General features: G+C 41.4%; 2 protein-coding genes across 2 annotated transcripts in view; one reads left to right on the top strand and one right to left on the bottom strand.

Annotated features, from left to right (window-relative positions):
• Window positions 1-2,844: 2,844 nt before the first annotated feature.
• On the top strand, window positions 2,845-7,708 carry cd7al (cd7 antigen-like). Its single transcript, XM_070828020.1, has 5 exons — window positions 2,845-3,007; window positions 3,684-4,037; window positions 5,070-5,453; window positions 6,652-6,758; window positions 7,172-7,708. The coding sequence occupies exons 1-5, from the start codon at window positions 2,947-2,949 to the stop codon at window positions 7,385-7,387; spliced, it is 1,122 nt and encodes a 373-aa protein (XP_070684121.1). The 5' UTR covers window positions 2,845-2,946; the 3' UTR covers window positions 7,388-7,708.
• A 1,312-nt stretch (window positions 7,709-9,020) lies between these two features.
• Window positions 9,021-20,740, bottom strand: part of tnrc6c2 (trinucleotide repeat containing adaptor 6C2) — a 54,008-nt gene continuing 42,288 nt past the window's right edge. Inside the window, exons 16-21 of the mRNA XM_070855918.1 lie at window positions 20,138-20,329; window positions 19,167-19,316; window positions 17,759-17,974; window positions 16,678-16,751; window positions 16,191-16,330; window positions 9,021-15,576 (exon numbers count right to left, since the gene is read on the bottom strand). Of these exons, the coding sequence (XP_070712019.1) occupies window positions 15,210-15,576; window positions 16,191-16,330; window positions 16,678-16,751; window positions 17,759-17,974; window positions 19,167-19,316; window positions 20,138-20,329 (1,139 nt within the window). The 3' untranslated portion in view covers window positions 9,021-15,209. The remainder of the gene's footprint in view (window positions 15,577-16,190; window positions 16,331-16,677; window positions 16,752-17,758; window positions 17,975-19,166; window positions 19,317-20,137; window positions 20,330-20,740) is intronic.

Here is a 20,740-nt window from a genome sequence, read left to right on the forward strand (position 1 = left end):
CTAGACCTTGTTCTATTTGATGTCTGTTAAAGTATGTTTGTAAGATAATTGAAGACTCTTGCATAGGTACAAGTCTTGAGCGACATGTTTAACTTCATTTTATTTATGAAAGGTATAACGACTTGAGGCATTGAAATGTAAATGTTGATATGGTCTGTCCTGGTGGTTCTGGTATGAAATGTACTAACGTGGTAAGTAGTCAGCCTGAAAGGCTGTGTGTGTGTGAAAGGGTCCCCTCACCCTAATGAGAAATAGAATAATCACTTATCTCTAGTGGTGTCTTTTTTGCTTGTTACCTTTTTTTATTTCACTTTATTTTAGCTGGGGGGGCTTTCAATAGATATTTATGAAAAAAGCTATGCTGATAAGTAAGAATATGGGTCAGGCTTGAAAAATATTGGATTCTACTCTTTTTCAATGCACCTCAATTGCATCAACTCTTTCCTCAGACCCTCCCTGCCTGTTAAACATGTGTTAAACATCCAAACCCCAGTTTGCAACAGCCTTTCTGTCAACTTGAGATTTTATCAAACTTTCAAAAGGCTCTCCCAGTGCTGCAGGAGACAAATCGACTGTTTTCTAAGACTGACCCCGTAGTCCATCGTGATGAGTGAATGATGAAGTAATGTCGACTTGTGATCTGCATCACAGGTTATGGCCTCACTGTCAACATGAACTGAATGGTTCGACCAAAAGGTGATTTTTGTCCTGGTTAATGACTAACCCGTAGAACATGCTTTAACGTTCCAGTGTAATTTTTTAGAATGCATCTTTTTCAGTGCAGTGAGCACCTCAAACATGTCTCTCATTTGTATTTCAGTTTGGGGGCAGAAAGAGAACCTGCACACATAAAACCAAAACTTTAATCATGGCCACACACCACTACAGATAAGAGGAGTTATTTTTTGAATTTGGGTGAATAGACTCTTAAAATAAATGCTGAAAAGGTTTAGCACCAACATGTACTTATGTGTAAAACGTAAAGGTACTTACTGTGCACGTGTTAAGTTTTAGTCTCTATGGCTGACGCTTTGTCTTCTCAAGTAACATTTTCAAAATGACATTGTTTTTTTTGATCGGGGCCGTTTGCGTTTCTTCTGTAAAGAGCAATTGTGCACAAAGTAACTTGACATTTGAAATGAAAATGTCACAACACAATGTCGGATTCATGTTTTAATAAAATAATTACATTATTTTACTGCCACTTGTGTTTCTTCAATCACTGGATTCAAACTTCAAATCTGCAACTTGGAGGTTTCATCACGTAGTTTTTTGTTTTTATTTAATTACAGCAAAAAACACGAGGAGGAAAAATAAATGAAAACATTACATTAAAAAATAAATAAATGAAATACTATTCTATGTAAAAAATATTTAAAATGAAATGAAATGTGCCTATACTTGACTTGACATGCAAATAGGTGTTTCTCTCTGTCCACCTTTGTGTCTGTGGGCACTGAGGAACCAGTGCACCGCCTAGTGTCATATAGGGGGTATTTTGGACTCTTTAAACAGAACAGCATTAGATGCACTACTCCCCTTGACAGAAACCCTGAGAAGAAGTTTGATAGATGCAGTGTCTATACTGTAATGTTAGAGTAGACACGCTCTACTTAACTGCATAAACAATTTGCTTCACAGTGTTTTGAAGCCCATCAGGCAGCGTTAACAAACCTTAATAAATGCGCTCGCAGGTGCTGGCAAACAAAAGTTTGGCTGATTGATGAAAGAGACAGGAGGCGACCCCTCGAGCTGCAACCTCAAACTCAAACACGCTTCCTAAACAGTAAACAACAAAAACATGTTCTGGTTTCCTGCCGGACGAGTTGGTTGTGCATCACACTGATAGATAAACATCGCCTATCATTGTTAGAATCTAGCTTTAGCTCTTCTGCCGTGTTTGTGGGTGAATAACAGACTTGGTCAGGTTTGCACCTCCGTGTGTGTGTGTGCACCCTAAATTAAAGCCTTTTGCTCTCCCAGCCCTGTCATGGTCAGCAATTCACTGCTTACCTTAATACACAAATTTAGAAAAGCAGACTGCTGACAAAAGTCTAGGTACTGCTGACCAATAAAATAGCAAGAACTCTGAATATTTTCCTTTCAGACTGTGAAAGGTTAACATTTTTGAAGTCTATCTGAAAACATGACATACTGTCTGGAAAGTTTGATAGCCTTTAATAGTTTTTTTTTTCTTTCATTGCAAAGGCCTAATAATCAAATATCGAATCTATGACAATATACAAGGCTCCCCTGATGGTGTTTTATTTATTTTTATTATTATACCGAAACTTTTCATTGTTTTTGCTGCCAGGTCTTTGGATAGTTTTTCTTTCTCACATTTTTGTGAATCAGGTCATATTAAGGTGTACTGCTCTGTGTTTTGCATTCTGTCAGCAGGCCCATTTTTTTTTGGAGTCTTTTACAGTCTGTCCACTGATGCATTGTACCATGACAAATCTGACACATCCTGTTCAGAAAATTTCCTCTTGAATATGCAAAAGTATTTAGTCTGTGGAAAGTTAGTTTTTTTTTGTCCTGGAGGCCGTAAAAAGACAATGAGTGCAATTTAAAGAGAAAAAAAAATCCCTATGAATGACGCTAATTGAACTTTGGAGTAGGCCCAAAACGAAGAACTTTCTATGCACACGACTCCTGATAGATGCTTGATCGATAGATCTTGATAGCTAAACTTTGTGCCTCAGCTGCGATGGATGTTTTAATTCTTGTTTGCTGCTGTAGAAGGAGCTGACCCGCCTCAGCGAGCGCTTCCTCTTGTGCTTGTCTTGAGGTTTGAAGGTGGAGCCTCATGGAGTTCCTCTTGGTTTCATTTACAGTTAACCAAACTTTTGACATCCAGTTTTGAGTACTTGCATCTGTGCTGTCATGGTTTACATCACTGACTTCCCTCAGGATCTGAATTAGTGCCCTCTGACAGTTTTGAAGATGACTGGGACCCGGTACCTGGCTTGTCTGTGGACTCTGCTCATCACACAGACTGGATGTGGTAGGTTAAGTTCTGTCCTTCTGAGCTTCTTCCTTCTTTTCTGTTTGATTTTACATGGAACTGAAGCGTAAATTAATTACGAAAGTGTCTGAGGGAAGTCACTGGGAGTCAGTTTCGTAACCAGGCGGTGGACAAAACAAGAGGAACACATCACACTATAATATAATCTTTCATTTTGAATTCTTGAATCATTTGGTCTCTTAATTAAAGAGTTTGGTCTGGACCTGCTCTTTATGGAAAGCGTCTTGAGATAACGCTGTTATGAATTAACTCTATGTGAATCAAGATTGATTGAATGATTGATAATGCACCACTTAAGAAAAATTGTGGGATTTTTGCCTGTCAGGTGAATTGAACTTGAGTTTGTAGTGGTGTCATGTTGGGTTTTATCCTGAAGCTGGTCAGAGGAGTACCAAAGATGATAAAAAAAAATAGAGGGTGCAAATTTCCTTTTTTATTTAAACAAAAAACAATTCTGTGAGGGTAAATTTTTGCTGAAAATGAAGTTGAATTTAATATAATTCACTTCGTGGATCAGGAGTATATCTGTCACCCTCTGCCACAATAAATAGCAGCAAAATGTCTCTGAAATAGCATTTTTTATCTTGAAACTCCTTTCTCACCAGACTAAAAATGAATGTATTCTAGCACGTGTCTTTATTGTTTTTCTATCAAGTACGCAGTGACATCCAGTTTCTGGAGCAGTATGAGGGGGATTCTGTGGTTCTTCCCTGTGTGGTGGACCAGAGACAGCCCCCACCCTACGGTGTCTACCTGAGGCGCAGCTGGCTGCATCCCAGTGATGTGCTGTTCAAGCACACCGAGAACGACTTCCACGTTGATGATGAGGACAACAAAAGCCGCTTCAGTGTGAGCGGAGACCCGAGCAGCCACTCTCTGAATGTGACCATCTCCCAGCTGAGTGTCAGTGACACAGACCGCTACTACTGCGAGTTTCTAGTGACCAACCCGGTTTCTGAAGACGATAGAGTGCGCGGCAAGACTGAATTCTTCCTTCTTGTTAATGCTGGTGAGTTTTTTAGTTGTTTGTTCATGCCACCCCACACACTCTTCACCCCCCACAGGATGTTAAACCTTGCTACCACCTGCATTACCACAAAGCAAGAAGGTCAAAGCACGCGTGTATACAGACGAGGCTGACATTTGGAGAGTGTGTTTGGTGCTCCCCCTGTCTAATAAGGCCTACTTTATAAGGATGTTGTAAATGATAGTAAATGAGGTCTGATCCAGGTGCAGGGGGGGTCTTCTGTTTGAATTTAAGAGCTAACTAAAGATATTAATGATATTAAATAATATATATATATGTACTAGCAAGAGGGACTCAATAGTTCCCCTTTTTAAAGGCTTTTTACTGATATATAGTGTTATAAATACAATTATAAAAAATCAGCACTAATATAAAGCAGTTAATAAATCCATATGAACCCTATATAAATGATACCTTATTGAAAGTGGTTTCATGAGGTCTTGTTTTCTTTGTTGCGTGACAACTGAAAGAACTGAACCACGGAAGTTTAACGCAGCTCTCATCACCTCAGAAAACTGTTCTTTTCGTGGATGCAATAACATACAGTACAGTTAATATTATCAATAGAATATTGAATATTCAGGCTGCTGTAGAACGCTCCTACAGTAGCCCGAATGTGCTTTCAAAGAGAGATGATTTTTTAAAAGTTATTTTTACACAATTTGAATTTATATTTTAGGACACACTGAAGTTCATGTCCAGAAAGGTGCATCTGTAATTACTACCTGTTGACAATACATATAATTCATAGTGGATTGATTAAAAAGGTTAAGTTAGTTCTGTCTTGCTGTACATGCACTCAGTAATATCACAACTCTAAATACTGTATATGATAAGTTGAAAACTCCTCCTGACTACCTTACTGCTGCTAACCCAAAAATCGATTTAGTCTATCCAGAGGAAGCGGCACTTAAAAATGTCGTGAAATCTTTGATAGAAGTCCGACTACGTCCTGCTGTACCCCAAACATGCCACAGGTCAGATTCAAAGTTTTGTTCCCTCTCCCCTCTGGAGATGCCCCCGGGTCAATGGACGTGAGGGTGGTAGAGACGTGTGCCGGAGGCTCAGCCGTGCTCACCTGCCTCCCCCCACACGGGGAGGGCTTGGCCGTGGAGGGGGTGAGTCTGAAGCGGCAGAAGGGCCAGGCACCCGTGGAGGTGTTGTACCACTCGAAGCATCACCACGGCAGCAGCTCTTCCTCCTCCTCCTCCTCCCACTTCCCCATTGAAAGTATCCAGCTGTCCTCGGCCCCCGGCCCCAGCGGCATCGCCTACAACCTCACCCTGCAGCAGCTGCAGCCAGACGACAGCGCCCTGTACAGCTGCCAGCTGCTCCTGCGTGGCAGGCCCGACAGCAGCACCAGTCTAGGGAGACAAGTGTCCTTTGTTTCTGTGCAAGGTGGGTCACGTCAGAGTAGGACTCTGTCACCAGCTCACTCAAACTAAACTTAACGTTTGTTTCAGGCCTCAGAAAAAAATATAAAATGACGCTTCCTTTTCATTCTCTGTTGTTGCACCCCATGTGTGTCGTCCCTCTCTTCTATGCTGTTGTTTCAGTGTCTTACCTGATCAGTCCAGCTCCTCTACTAACACAATCACTAATAATAATATCAATAACAGTGGCAGTAACTTTATGGAAGATTCCACTGATGCTCATCTTTACCAAGTAAAATGTCTCTCAGTTTCTTTTTTGTTGTCATTTTCAAGTAATGCATTTAATTGAGTAGCTTCAGGTTTCAGGCTCTGAAATCGAAGTAAAAGGACTTTCTGTCACCAGCTTCACAGTAGCAATGCTCCCTTATTTTTATTTTACTCGTGCGCACGGCTGATAACACAAGACAATAATGGACATGAACAGCGGATGAAATTACATTTTCTGTGTGTAATAAATGTAATCAGTCAGTTAATCAGTGAATCACTGTGCCGATATCTATCTGATGTGTGTAGTCCATATGAAGTGGATGTTGATGCTGAGCCTATATTAGAATATATATCTATCATAGGATTTAAAACATATTAGCCAAATGATGAATGTATGCTTTTATGATATAAACAAAACTAAAACGGGCTGTTGTCAGGCGATGTTGTCAAAGCCATAAGCCATTAATTCACAGATACGTAACATTATTTGAAATCATAATTCTGCTTCATAACAGATTAGACCGGTGCTATTCTGTAGATTTCTTATTGTCAACAAATCCCATGAAAAGACCAAAAGCAGCAAAAGGACTGACTAAGTATCGCCTGTGTAGGTCTCACACAGTTTATTCCGCTGTGCCACAGAGCCCCAATGTTATTACAGACACACAAATGAGCCGCACTGTTGCACATCCCACAATGACGAATTTCAAAATAATCGTAGTCAAACAGCCTAGAACCAGGAAGGAAGTTTGGCTTAATTGTAAGTTCTGTAAGTTTTTTTTTTTTTCTTTTTCCAATCTTGTAGTATTTTATGAATGCATGCTAAAGTGTCAGAGATGGGTTTAGAGTGCAGGAAGGAAGCCCCCCCCCCCCCCCCCCCAGGGAACGCTGTGTCCTGCAGCCACGGGGAAGTCGACCCCCTTGTCTTCAGCATTTCTCCCTCTGCTTCTTCGCAGGAGGTGTCTGCGGCTGCTCCAGGTACCCCGCTGTGCTGTACGCTCTGTCCTCAGCTGTGACCTTTCTCCTCATCATCCTCCTGCTGGCGTTTGTGTTGATTTATAAAGTGAGTGCCATAATGTCCTGCTCGGGCACAACACACCAGTAATGGGGGGAAACAGAAGTGATGTGTTAGCGTGAGCAGCACCTGCCTGTTGACTGTTGAGTGTCAGATAGTTCCTCTGCAGCTCACCACAAAACCACACTAGTTTCATAAGTTGTTGCTGTCAGTTGTTTTTCTTTAAAATTAAATGAGGAAGGCAGTGAGATCTTTACCCTACTTTTAAGTAACCTTTAACATTTCTACCAGCACTGAACTACAGTGTTTTTTTTTTTTTAATCTTTTCCAAGTAACAGTAAAACACGTCGCAGTGAGAACTAAACTGATGATCCCTGATTTTAACACAGGAAGTAGAGAGCGAGATAACTCAGTTTGTTCTCTTCACTGATTTGTTTTCCGCTCGTCTCATTGACTGTCAGGGCAAAGCTCGCCGCAGTGTCAAGCCACACTCGCAGGCTCCCATCTACGAGGAGATGGTCGGGATACAGCCACTCAGTCGCAAACTGGCCTCTCAACATCTGGAGGAAACTGAGTCTTCCGAGTACAGGAACTGCTCTGTGAAGAAATCGTGTCCGGAAAACCATTATGAAAGCCCCAGAGGGGGCCTCTGCCCCGGGAGTGAGTCTCTGAAATGAAATGTTCGACCACCTCACCAGCACCATGAACTAGACCAACTCATCATCTAAGCTGTCTCAAACTCACTGGACTCAAAGTATCACTGAAGTTTCTTCTACACATTTTAACAGCTCACATTCTGCTTGTTTTTTAATCTCACTGATAAAATGTTTATCTCACCGATGAGGTGGGCAACAGTGGGTGATTTTTTTACATTTTTTATCTGTCCAGTGTGATGTAATACATTTTGAGAAAATTATTTTGGCTATTTCAGCAAATTAACGGTACCCTGCGGGGTTTTGTCATTTTGTCCTTGACGTCTAATAAACATATTGAATTAATTTCCTTCCACATGTTATATTTTCAATGCAGACTTTGGGTGAAAAAAAAAAAATTAAACCTACATTATTCATGTCCATGTCTGACATTTCTTTACCCGTTACGACTAGCTGTACACAAGATACGAACAAAATGAACACGCACTCCTATAACGTTGCTCCATAGCATTATTATTGGTCAGGGTACCTTTAAATACCAGACAGGTGAAAATCCAGAGTGCTACTGTACATCACACTGATGCTAAAATCATTTAGCAATCTAATATTTTCATTAAGCATTCCTGTTTGATCCTGCAACATTGCACACAATGACCCAATAGAACCACTGATGTTTAACTGGTGGCTAATTTATTGTCTCACTGTACATAAAGTCATGTCGCCCACCCTGACACACGGTGTTCAATATTCACTTATGTCTGTCTCCTGTGCCTGTACAGTGTGTGCTAAATTGATTTTAAAATCACTCTGGATCATTGAAGAAGCAAACCATTGAGAAAAAAAAAGAAAGAAAAGGGACACGACACTCCGTAACAGCCAAGAAAATTTGTAATTTATTAATATAGTCCGAAAGAAGCTCCATAATCCATGGAAACATTTTTTCCGGTGCATGTCCTTAACAATCACATTCTATGAGGAGAAAAAAGAACGACATTAAAAGCCACAACTTTGTATTTCAGTTACAGACATTTTTCCTTAATGTTTTTTTTTTTTCCAAAGTAAAGAGAAAGGCAAAGGCAAAGTACCCCCTGTTCCCCCACCCACCCTCCTCCCCTTAAAAAACAGACAGCCTTAAAAGTCATGGGCTCTTTTTTCAGTACAACCCACAGTGCTTTAGCAGAAGGATAAGCGCTCATTGGTTAAGGATTACACAGCATGGCGACGCAATGTAAAGTTTTGCTAAAACATTAGATGACGATGATAATAAGGAGGGGCGGGGGTGGGGGGAGGGTAGATTGGAGGAAATTTGAGCGAGAGACAAAACAAGAACAACCCTACATCGAACCCTGAACCCCAGAGTGTGAGTCGACAAACGCCCGCAGTACAGCAGCTGGGTTTGGACTCCTCCCTCCCACTTGTGCATAGATCATGATCCTCTAAAAACCAGCTTTTATACCTCCACTTCAAACCTGCCTCTGCAAACCATCTGTTACATGTTCAGAAATCTCTCAGCTATTGAATATCTGTCACAGGAGCAGATGTGTTAACAGACAGGAGAGATGATTAAAGACCAAAACGAAACGGAAACGTCTTGCACGATGCTCCTGAACTACAGGATGGAAACGTAAAGAACAAAGTCAAAACACACACAAATGCATTTTCGGTCACTGTCTTTATGACAATCAAAATATTGATCGCTGTTTAAATGTAAAGCAATTTCTACTTAGATTTCACATGTAAAGCACTCCACTTTTTTCAAAGTTGATTCTCAGACTTATTTGGTAAATATATAACTTGCTACGAACTTCTTGTTGTTGTTTTAAAGAAACAATGGCGCGGTCTGTTTTCTGTCAAACTCATGGCCTTCAGTGCTTGCTTGGATTTTGATAGCTTTCGGTTGCTTTTTTTTTTTTTTTTTTTTTCGTTTAAATTATTCCTCACAAACGTTGAACCTAGAAATGAAGGAGTTGGTATCTGGAACCCTGGCCTTCCTGAGACAAAATCCACATCTTTTTATGAGTGTGCAAGATAGTGAGCAAACTGCGTCGCTTACAGGAAACATAAAATCACAACTCAATACACACAGAGATAGTCTGTCGACACCGAAAGTGAAATTAAAAATTGAAATATGACACAACACTGATCAATCCCAGAGTTCTTAAAGTAGCATAAATCTTCATTTTGCAAGATTTTTCATGTCCATATTTGATGGAAGATGAAATTTGTTTTTTTGTTTTTTTTACAACATTCCTGTTAAATTTCTATACTATTTCCTTGAACTTCAGACAAATGAAATGCTTGTAAACGACAGGTGGCTTTTGCAAAAAATAATAATAATAATAACAGAAAGATAGGCACCTCTGAAATGAGTCTTGTAACAAACTCACCTCCCACACATTATCCCTTTCCATTTGTCCATGAAGTTAACATAGGGATTACTAGTCCTTCTACAGCTATCTATGGCCACAGTTCTTTGTTTTTTTCCCCCTTTTTTGTTTTTCTTTTAAAGTTTTTTTTGTACTTTTTTCTTTTGACGTTTTTTTCTCTCGCTTTTTTTTTGTATAATTGGAACAAAATGGTGCAATACTCAATGATAATCCTTGTATTGGATTATTCCACAATAAAAGCCACTATAAGGTAGATAAACTTTTTACAGATAGAATGAAAAAAAAAAAAAAAAATCCATTAAGTCCTTGAGTAAACATGTACACATGAATTGTCACCATCTCCCCTCCGTACTTAGACTCATTCATCTACGATTAGCTGAGTGAGGGGTAGAAGACACTCAGTGCAACGTTACAAGATAATAACAATGTCTATCAGAATAGTTTTTGACAGAATGACAACCAAAACAAAAAAAAAAAGATATAAACAGACAAAATATAACATACTGAGTGGAACATAACAGCAGGCCATGTGCCCGGTACACACAGTTTCTTGCGCACACATTCATACAAACATCTGACTTTCAAGCACACATCCAAGATGACTTTTGCATTTTTTTCCAAAGATTTTGTGTTTGTAACTTAATGCAATACATTTTTAATATTCTCTAAAAGCCCCTAAGTGTACCTGTCAGATGGAGAGAACAAAAAAAAAAAAATTACTGACTTCACATTACGTTATTGGCGCTCAATGATTCAAGTATTTGAGTTCAATATTTTGTTTTGTTTTTGATATGTTTGTGATTTTTTTTTTTTTAAAATAAACTGTTTGGGTTGGGCTTTTAGACAGGCTAATAAACAAACAAGTACACACATATTTACAGTACAAGCACTTCAAAGTACTGTAATATGTCATCAAAACCAGAACGTGCATATCCAGCTCCATAGAAGAAAGACGCAGCTTTCAGTCAATCAAGTATCAGTTTACACCCGACCCGAATTCTTTCCTTCGTATCACTTATTTGCGGGGAAAATACATATTGCTCATTTTCAGGTGTATTAAACCAAGACCTTTCAAACAAAAATGAAAAGTTTCAGAGGTTACGATCCAAGAAGTCTGAAGAGGTGATACCACACACCATACTCACAGTATATATATATATATGTATATATATGAATATATGTAGTGTATACATATATACTGTTATCTAGAACAGAGCTGTAGAGAGGAGAGCCTCTCGATGCTGGTGCAGCATGGGAAACCCCCTTCACTGTCAGGGTTCTCCAGTTAGTACAGGATGCTGGGAGGTCCTCGGCTATTGGGTCTGTCTGAGCTTGGATCAAGGCAGTTACAGAAACAGGCAATAGTGATTTTTGCTTGTGTGCTGCAGGACTGCAAGTCCTGAAAGGTAGCCTTTTCCCGTTTTCTTGTTTATTTATTTCTTTTTTTTTTCCATTTTTAAACTTTTTTTTTTTTTAAACGTTTTTAAGACTTTGTACCTCTTGAAATGTGCCCCTCCCCTCCTGCTGATGCAGAGCGAGGAGAGTGAGGCTGATACAGTGGGCCCAAGCCATCTGGGTCTGTGGAAATGTACAGTTCAGTGGGCCCGCTTTGAGCGGGACACAAACATAAAAACAAGATAAATACAGCATCCACAAAAAGGCACCCCGGCCACCAGTCTACTCCTTTAGATGGTGGTAGTAGAGGCTGACGACCGGAGACGTTTCAGCTAGAAGTGCAGAGCTTTAACATATTATAGATCTTTTTTTTTTTTTAATTAGATTTTTTAGCATTTTTAAGATTTTTATGTCAAACTTCATAAAAATGACGTTAAAATGCGATTTCATTTTTGGTTTTAAAAAAATATGTACCCGGGATTACCCATCATCAACTGTGCACTGTAGCAAACTGGAACCCCCAACTGAGTAAAGATTTTCTCCTTAGCATGGGGCATTCCCCACAAAAGCATAAAAAACAAAAATCTCAGTCGTTTCAAGGATGTGATGCTGCCGCCCGTTTGTTTGATCCCTCCTGTCCCCCGCTGCACCCTCTGCAAAGGTTATCAAAGCTCCTCCGAACGGGGAACAGAGGTGCCCTCTATAAAGATACAGTATGACACAGCAAATTTATATTGGCACGTTACGTTGGCATCTTTTACATGCAACAAGGGGCCCCTAAACAGTAACTATAGGCCACCTTTTGAGAAAAGGTACGAGCCTTTTCCCTTCCAATTAGGATTAAGTTCGAGGCATGAGGTCTGTACATATTGTTGCGTAGATGGCCTTTTAATTTAAGACTTTGCTCTCACAGTAGAAAGGACAGATACGGAGAGCTGCATCTCATACTTGGTATCATCAACTCCCCTACCCTGAGATCAAGCTGGACAGAAGTGTCTTCAGCGCAGAGAGAAAGGCCGACCTTTTGATAAAGTGTTTGGACTTTAGTACATGACAGTGTTCTGGTGGCTTAGCCTGACTTTACAGAAACGGCGGCCATTCTGAAGTGCTGACAGAAGCGCACAGGGGACAAGTGTTGGGGTTTGCGAAGCTCTGGGAGGAGTGCTCATTCCCAAGTCAGGTTTGGCGTGCTGTAAAGGGCCCCAGCCTCTAGTCTTTTGCATAGAAAGAGATAGGAGGGCCTGTTGGTGCCTGGTCAGGGGAGGGCTACTGGGTCTGGTGGAGGTGGTGGAGGAGGAGGAGGAGGAGGAGGTCGTAGCGTAGCAGCTAGGCAAAGGGCAAGGGGGGACAGCCTGTGGCCAGGCGGAGCAGCTAGGAGCGACAAACACCCACACCCCCGTCTGAGACACCCTAGTTTTACACATCTCAAGATACTACCTGGAAGTACTACAGAATACTGTCAAACACAAAAGCATGATCAGTTTAAAACAAACAGACAATCAATAATGCTCTGTAGTATTGATCCTCGTTTTGCATTCAATACACAGGATGAACATACAGAGGCACCTCTGACCAAAGTGTTTCTGCATATGAACAGTGAAGGGCTAGTTCAGCAGCCAGCATTTTGTAGACCACTGCATGTAGACAAAAATAACAATATAACACATTGAAAAAAATAAAGTCAACTGATCTCTTTAAAAAAAAAAAAAAAGAAAAGAAAAAGTACACTGGCAAAAATTCCAGAAATATGACTATTACATCTTCCAGCTAAAGTGATCTTTGTGTCAAAGAACTGAGAGATGGGGGAGAGGGCAGGACGACAGCAGGGGTTGAGTGGCGTCGGGCCCCCGTTGGAGATGCCGCGTGTGGCGGAGAGCTGTGATTGGCCAGTCTTGGATGAGCCGCTTTTTCTTTGCGAGACTGAGGGAGAGGGTCAAGTAGAGCCCGGGAGGAAGTGCTGCGCTGTGGGGCTGCCGCTCGACACCCCGAGAGGTCCACAGCAGAGAGGCACTCGGTGGACGCTCCCTCTCCCCGCCCCGCCGCGGCTCACTGACTGGCCAGCGAAGGTCAGAGACTGCTGACGCTGCGAGTCTAGTGCCTCCAAATGGAACAAGGCTAAACATTTGGAGTAACAGTGATATTCACTTTGATATTGTTCAAAGAAGGGAAAAAAAAAAATCATAGACTGCAGTTTTTTTTTTTCTTTCCCCAATGGTACATTTGAGTTTTGTTTCCCTTCGTCCTGCTACCAGAGGAACAACGCCAGACACATGTCCAAGGAATAGATATAGTACATAAAAGAGCAGTATTTTTGTTGTTTTCAATGTTTTTCCTGCTCATTTTTTTGATTTATTGGATTGCAGTTGAAGCGTTTTGCTCTTCATAAGTGCTATGATAAAACCCTTTGAATTTATAAAAGTCTTAGTCTCTTCTGTTTGTACAGTACCAAACGCAAGGAACACTCGTAGGTCTACTGCATTAGGAGAAACCCCTCTTATTTGGTATTGTGCCAGATACCCAGAACCATCCAACCCCGCTGTGGATTCAGTCTCTGTTGGGTGTGGCTGTGGCGTGCAGAGAGGAAGTGTGCATTATTGTGTACCCAGTGTCACTCTTTAGTACAGTTCGCTGCATGTACAGTTCAACAGCTGCTTCTTCCTCTTTGCAGAGTTTTCCCCAACAGTTTCAGGGGGGACTGGTGGCCTGGAGGGAATCCAAGTTTTGAAAAGGGGTAAGGTTTTTGAAGTTCCAAAGTCTTTTGCTGCAATCAGCAACAATCCAAAAAAAAAAAAAAAAGAAAAAGCAAAAGCAAAAGAGAAACCAGCTCCGGTGGACATAGAGAACGGACGGAAGAAAGGTCTATGGTGTATATTGCACAATGGAACTGTCACATGAAGGTGAAATTGTGTTCTTTTTTTTTTTTTTCCTCCGAAAACTGGCTGACCATACAGACCGCTGGGCTTCATAACAAATCGGACAATAGAAAATTCAACAAAGCACCAGTGAGCGACTGGGTTCCAAGTTGAAGGTGACCAGAAGGATCTGGGCTTGCAGACGTCAATGATTATGTGCCGCCGTAGACGGAGACACGCTTCGAGGTTGACAAGTAATCTTCACTCAGCTTATACGTTGTGATAGATATCAAAAAATGCGCTTGGGTCTTGACCTTAAAAAAAAACCAAAAAAACAATTAACATTGAACAGCTGTGCCAATCCCTTCGAGAAGACAAATTAAAATAATTAAGCTGATGATTGGTAGGGCCAGTCACGTGGCCAGGCCTTCTTACTGCCCAGTGACAGAGCTGGTCACCAGTCATGTCCTGTACCACTTGCTGGCTCAGAGGTGAAACTGTGCAAGATTTCAGCTTTTTCTTCAGTTACAAAACAAACTAAAAAAAAAGGCGGCTTGGGAAGGACCTGGGCCAGAGAGCACTTAAGGCTAATATTAGTGCTGAGAAACAAACGTTAACATAACTAGTAAAGGTCTTTGAACCACATCATTGGCCATGGACATGCTGGGAATGGTCATTTGAAGTCTTATTTTGGGATGATTTTTTTTTCTTTTTGGAGGGAAAAGGAAAGTCTCAGATGGCAGCTTTGATTGCTTCTCCTAAAAGCACTTCACACAGAATGTCATGTATACTTATGGAAAAAAAAAAAAAAACACTTAAAAGGTTTCTTTGTGTTGTGTCTCATTTCAGTTTTTGTATGATGCATTTCAAAAATACCAGAAGGAAAAACAAAACTTTTTTCCATAAAAAAAAGGTAAACCAAACGAGAAGAGGACAAAATAATACAGAAAGACTGGAGTCTAGAGTCTGCGTAGTAGGGACTCCGGCCTTCTGATTCACAATTCACAGTTCAAATTGATACTGATTATCGCCACATGATTTGCTTGGGTTTTGCTCCTGTTCTTGTTTACATTTTTTTTTTTTTTTTTTTAATTTTGTTTTTTTTCCCCCACCCCATCCTCCACCGATGGCCACCATGGTAGTGGTGGCTTGGTTGTCCACCGATGGCCTTCGTGACATGGTGTTGGTGGGTTAGTGTATCGTGGCATCACCCTACATGGACTCCCCACTCAGCAGATCTCCAGGCAGCAGGGTGTTGATGGCCGTGGGGCTCCCGATCACGCGGGCGTCCTCTCCGCTCGGTGGCCCCCACAGGCTGGAGTACTGGGGCACTCCGCCCCAGAGCAGGTCGCCTCCGCTGGGCTTGCCTCCTCCTCCTCCACTGCTCCACTGGCCAATTGAGTGGGACTGGCCAATTGAGTGGGACTGCGCTGACCCGCCCATCCGGTTTTGATTGGTTCCCGGGTTAGCCTGCCAGCTAGTGGTGTTTGCCCCTAGCGACTGGCCTTGTGCAAAGAAGCGGTTCACATCCTCCTCGCCAGCAAACTCCGCCAGGATTGTGGTGTTTCCAAGCACACACCTTACAGAGGACAAAAGAGGAAATTATTGATCTTTCAGTGATAATTTAACCAGAAATAAGGAACCAGGACTTCTCATGTTTTAATAATCTGTTTTTATGATTTTGTAAAAACAGGACAGCACACACCTGACTTACTTTTTGAGCAAATGCTCCAGTTTATTTAGGGCTTCACTACGCTTTTGTATGCTACCATATCCACATTTTGTGCTGCTGAAAGTGAGAAGTGGGTCACACGTTTGGCATTTTGTTTCCATGACAACCAACTGCAGTAGCTGCCATTATCAGCAAAACAAAATTTGGGCCAAATCTGAGACACTTGCAGATAATCACAACTACTGTGCCCCCAGCCTGCATTATTAGAATAATCACGGTATAACAATGCAGCTGACTACAGCGTGACTCCCCACCTTCTCTTCCATGTGACTGCCCAGACATAAAAATAACATCATCCAAAAGGGAGTTTTTCACAAGTGTTCCCCATTTTCTTTCTCTGTTATAGCTGCTTCACTTTAATATAAAAAAAGGCAACAGGAAGTTGAGGGGGAAAAAACAAATGTGAACGTTTCTTTCATTTCAGTTTGCCAAGCACACTTTGGCTGATGTCAGACACTTACATGTGCAGGGACTTCTGGGCCTTCGCAGCTTCGTCCTTGGAGCTGTAGCGCACCACAGCGTTCCCCTGGGTCAGGTTGAGGTGGAATGTGATCAGGGGGCCGTGCTGCATGCACAGGGTCCGCAGGGTCGAACCATCAATCTGGAGCACAACAGAAAACAAAAGATCAAAAAATTCAGTCACAGCTAATATCTGACTTTATTCATTGATCTTCAGTCACCATTTATTTCCTTCACTCACTGTCACGCAGTTTTCTTTCTTTTCTGTTTTCTATTGTTTTCTTTTTTGAGTACTGTTCTATTGATATCATTTTTTTTATTATATAATAACTACTCTTATCTATAATTTTAGTCTTTTCAAACTAACAGAATCATATTTGTTATACTTTGAGTGCTCTAGAGACATCAGATGAAGTGTTTGATGTTTTCAATATTTGCACGCTCACTGTGACTTCGGTCTTGCAAGAATAAGCAGCACAAGGTACGTACTTGTGGGGTGAGATTCCTCAGCACCAGCCAGCTGCTGGTCCTGTTGGAGCTGTCGGTGCTCCAGGTGGTTCCCTCTGTCACAGAAACGTAGACACAGTCAGATTTAACGTTAAGTATGAAGTGCTTTGTAGGAAAAACTATATAGAAAAGAAATAAAGTAGAAGCGCTGCAGAGTTTATCATAAAATCTTGTCGGTATTTTCTACTTTCTGTGATTTTGTCACGGCGAACAATTCCTTTCACGTAATACTAATGTGACTCAATGTAATTGAGATAAAGTTGGTTCAGTGAGAAAATGTCAAGACAAAGGGGGTATTTAATAAAAGTGACAGTGCCCTTAAAATAGACATCTATAATTTCCTGTCAGTCTGTTTCTGTTTTTAAGGGCTCGTGAGCTCAGAGAGTTCAGCTTTAGATAAAGAGTAGAAAACATGACACCTTCCACCAACTGCTTCCTTGCACATGATTCTCGTCTACACTACGAGTTTTCTTTCCTGCGTGAACTTAGACGTGTTGTGTCACATCAAGGTCGCATGTATGATGTTTGAACAAGGCTTCCCAAAGAGCCGGTAAACCTCAAAATGTCAGTTTAAGCAGGGCGTGTTCACTCAGCATTTACATTGTGAGCGCACAGTCGCAGCTGTGAGCTACGCCACACTTATGCAGCGTCAGTCACAGCTGTGTTTGCACGGTGTGAAATACTTCACAGTGAGACGAATACATGTTGATATCTGTTTCTTTGTCTTTGGTGAAAGTTTCCTTCAGTTCCAGAAGTGTTGAATTGTGAATAACACACTCTATAAATGGAATACCTGAATCTTAGAACAAAAAGCAGCGACATGATGTTTGTTTCTTCACAAGTGAATAGATTAAAGATTGTAATGATGTTAAATTACTTTACAGAGATCTAGACCTGGTGACACATCAAAGTGACACTCAAAGGTGTCAATGCGCTGACCAAAGTTTCCTACATATAGAGTTTATTTGCCAACATCTCTTTATTCCTTTCTTTTAATATTATGCTTTGGGTGCTTCTAATAGAGAATAGACAAGTGCATTGTGGTTTAGAGAACAGTTCTCACCAGAAGAGTAGGAACCGCTCCAGCCTTGGGCCAGGCCCAGAGAGTTGCCGCCCCAAGTGGAGGAGGGCTTGTTGTTGGTGAGGCCTGGTGGGGGCCGGGAAGGGGCCACAGTGCTGCGTGGCCCCTGAGGGACTTTCCACAGCTCATGGGACAGAGAGGCTTGGCTCTGAGAGATGGGCCCTGGGGACCAGGTGGACTTCATGTCAGATAGTTTTCCTTTACGTGGGGAGAAAGAGGACAGTTCAGAGAAAATCAGCAACAGATGAAGATGTAAAGTTGCAAATCACAGGCTTACAACACGGCATTTATGGTCCTGGTCCACTTAGTGGCTCAGCTAATGCCATGATAGCTTCAGTGGGCATTAATGTTTCCATAATGTAATCAAATCCAAATATATATTATTTTTTAACACCAAAAGTACAATCAGACAACATTTTTAAAACATGCAAATGTTGCACATTTGGAGTAATAAAATGTCCACAGCATCTCCTTAAAATCTTTCTGCCATAAAAGTGAATTCAATCATAATGCAAAAGAATGTGAAAATAGAAACAAATAATTGAAGAAGTGAAAGCAGAAACTATCTCTCATTCATCTTTCAGTTTCAAGAATCACTGCTCTGGACTTAAATGAAATCCCTGTCTTCCCTTAAGTTTTGGTAAATGCAAAAACAGACCAGTGTATTCTAAGAATTAAATTCAAAATGTCATATTCAATAAGTAGAGGCCTGAATTCTTTATGAATTTCTATCTTAAAGTAAGCACACACACACACACACATACAAAGGATGTGCACTGATGTCACGATGAGCTGGGGTGGGGGTTGTTTTTTTTGTGGTTTGGGACAAAGAGGCACAGATGGTTGAAGGTCACGTTTAGGTGAGGTTGCTGTCTTAGTATCGGTAAAGGCGTTGTCTACAGGCACCGAGGGAACAACTACAAGGAGTGGCTTGAGATAAGAAGGGTCATAAATACAGGTCAAGGGTTGGGAAAGGTTTGGGATGAGTAGGTAACCTAAGACAGTGCTGTATCAGGACTCCATTAGGGTGAGGAGAGGCTTAGCAGGTCCACACATGGAGGCAAGATACTCTGGATGTGTACCTGAGCTGTCTCCATCAGAGGACGACAGACTGAAAGAGCTAGAGTAGCCACTGACTGGCCAGTCGCTGCTGGTTGGAGGCAGAGAGCCATTCTGAAGTGGAGGAGCTGGGGAAGTGGCTATGTGGTCGTAGAGGTAACAGAGAAAAGAAAACACGTAATGTCACGTATGCATCAGTACAAGCACATAATATTGGGGGCTGTGACGTAGCAGAGTTGGTAACATGGGTCTGCCTGTGTGAGTGAGTTGTTTCTGGTTGCTGGCCGTCTTAAACTGACTGACTGAATTGTGTCCTTGCATCTGTCCGTACCTCCGTTCCGGTCCCGGAGCAGATATCGATTGACGTCGTGGATGTTGGTGTTGATGGTGGGACCGCTGGGGACGCTGCCAGGGGTCATGTTGGGGTCATTCTCGGGGTCGATGTTCTGAAGGCCCTTCCATGGCACACCTGGGCAGAACTCTGAGGGAGCAAAAACGAAGGGCTTAATGAAGACTTGTTAAAGCGACACAATGAGATCTAGAGAGGAACTAAAAGCCATCTCATAACTTCCCTACTTTAACAATTCACACGAGGCTCTAAGCCACAGCTTTCTTCATTCTCATTATCAGAATGATGCAGCTGCTGCACAAAATATTCATTAATTAGTCGTGTCCTTTTTCGTAGTGGCACCTTTAGCATTGTACTTTAAACATGTAGTGGTTTCCAAGCTAAAATCTATGTGGGCGGTCTACAAGACAGACTTGTCCTCAAGCCAGCATATTTTCTTTTTATGTATTTGTCTCTTCCTCTTTATTATTTTTTATTTATTATCTATTATTATTTTATCTCCATTGGCTGCTACTACGGTAGCTGCTCTTCTTGCTGAGGACCATGAATCAGACTGTGGAATTGTTGACCACGTTTTTCCGCTGTCAACATTTTGACATGACTCAGCAGGAAAAACACAGGTGTAAATAACAAAATAAATGATGGCTGGATTCCATTTAGCTGCTTCAATCGTGGTGTTGTTCATGTTGCCTTACTGTCAGACAGTCATGGCTTGTTTGTTCATGTTTTTTATACTATGACATGTTGAAATGTCTGCTGTCTATTTTGTTCACCTTTATTTAGCAGCTGCTTATGAATTCAATTCTCTTTTCCCGTCAAGTTTGCACTAACTCTTGCTGATTAGATGTCTATGCAGGCTGAAGCTGCGTGGAGTATGATGGTGAATACATGACTGTATTTACATCTGTGTGGGTTGACTAAGGACATGTTATTTCTTTGCATCTTGTCCTCACCTGGGGGCCAGTTGATGTTGTTCCCATTGGAGATCTTTTCATTGGGGCTCTTGCCCTGGCCCCAGCTGTCTGGGGGCACCAGCGGGCTGGTGGGAGACTCTGAGCTGGACATTAGATTGTAAGGGCTGTATGAGTCCTCCAGCTGGGGGGGTTTCCCAGGGGGGCCCAGGCTAGAGGCAGCAGATATGGCACCTAGTGTGTGCAAAGACAAGTTAGAGATAAACTGAACTTAGTTTTACTTCATAAGCATAACATACAGAAATACAGTCAAGATTATAGACATTATTTTACGCCTGAAGGTTTTATAACTCATTCTTCATCATCAAGGGTTCAACATCAATACTACAAATATAGATTTCAGGCCTTTTGAGAATAAAGTGTCCCTAGTGTGCAGTTACAGGAAGTTTATCTATAAGCTCACTGATGCTCTGAGTGGTTTTTAAGGATGTCAATACATCTTTCAATAGATGAGTGTTTGTGGTTGACAGATTCTTATCTTAGTACTAGTTTGTAGACAGAATGTGTGAAACAAAGACCCAAAGCTGTCAATATTTCAAATGTTACAAACGGAAAGTTTGTTTTCTCAAATATAAGAATGCTATT

This window comes from Pempheris klunzingeri, chromosome 3 (genome assembly GCF_042242105.1).
Source record: "Pempheris klunzingeri isolate RE-2024b chromosome 3, fPemKlu1.hap1, whole genome shotgun sequence".
NCBI lineage: Eukaryota > Metazoa > Chordata > Actinopteri > Acropomatiformes > Pempheridae > Pempheris > Pempheris klunzingeri.

What these genes read in the sequence shown, in the direction of transcription:
- cd7al (XM_070828020.1), top strand. Translation starts at nt 2,947, where the DNA reads ATGACTGGGACCCGGTACCTGGCTTGTCTGTGGACTCTGCTCATCACA. An exon ending in CTTCCTTCTTGTTAATGCTG is followed by an intron (nt 4,038 to 5,069) that starts GTGAGTTTTTTA and finishes TCCCCTCTGGAG; the next exon opens with ATGCCCCCGGGTCAATGGAC. An exon ending in GTCCTTTGTTTCTGTGCAAG is followed by an intron (nt 5,454 to 6,651) that starts GTGGGTCACGTC and finishes GCTTCTTCGCAG; the next exon opens with GAGGTGTCTGCGGCTGCTCC.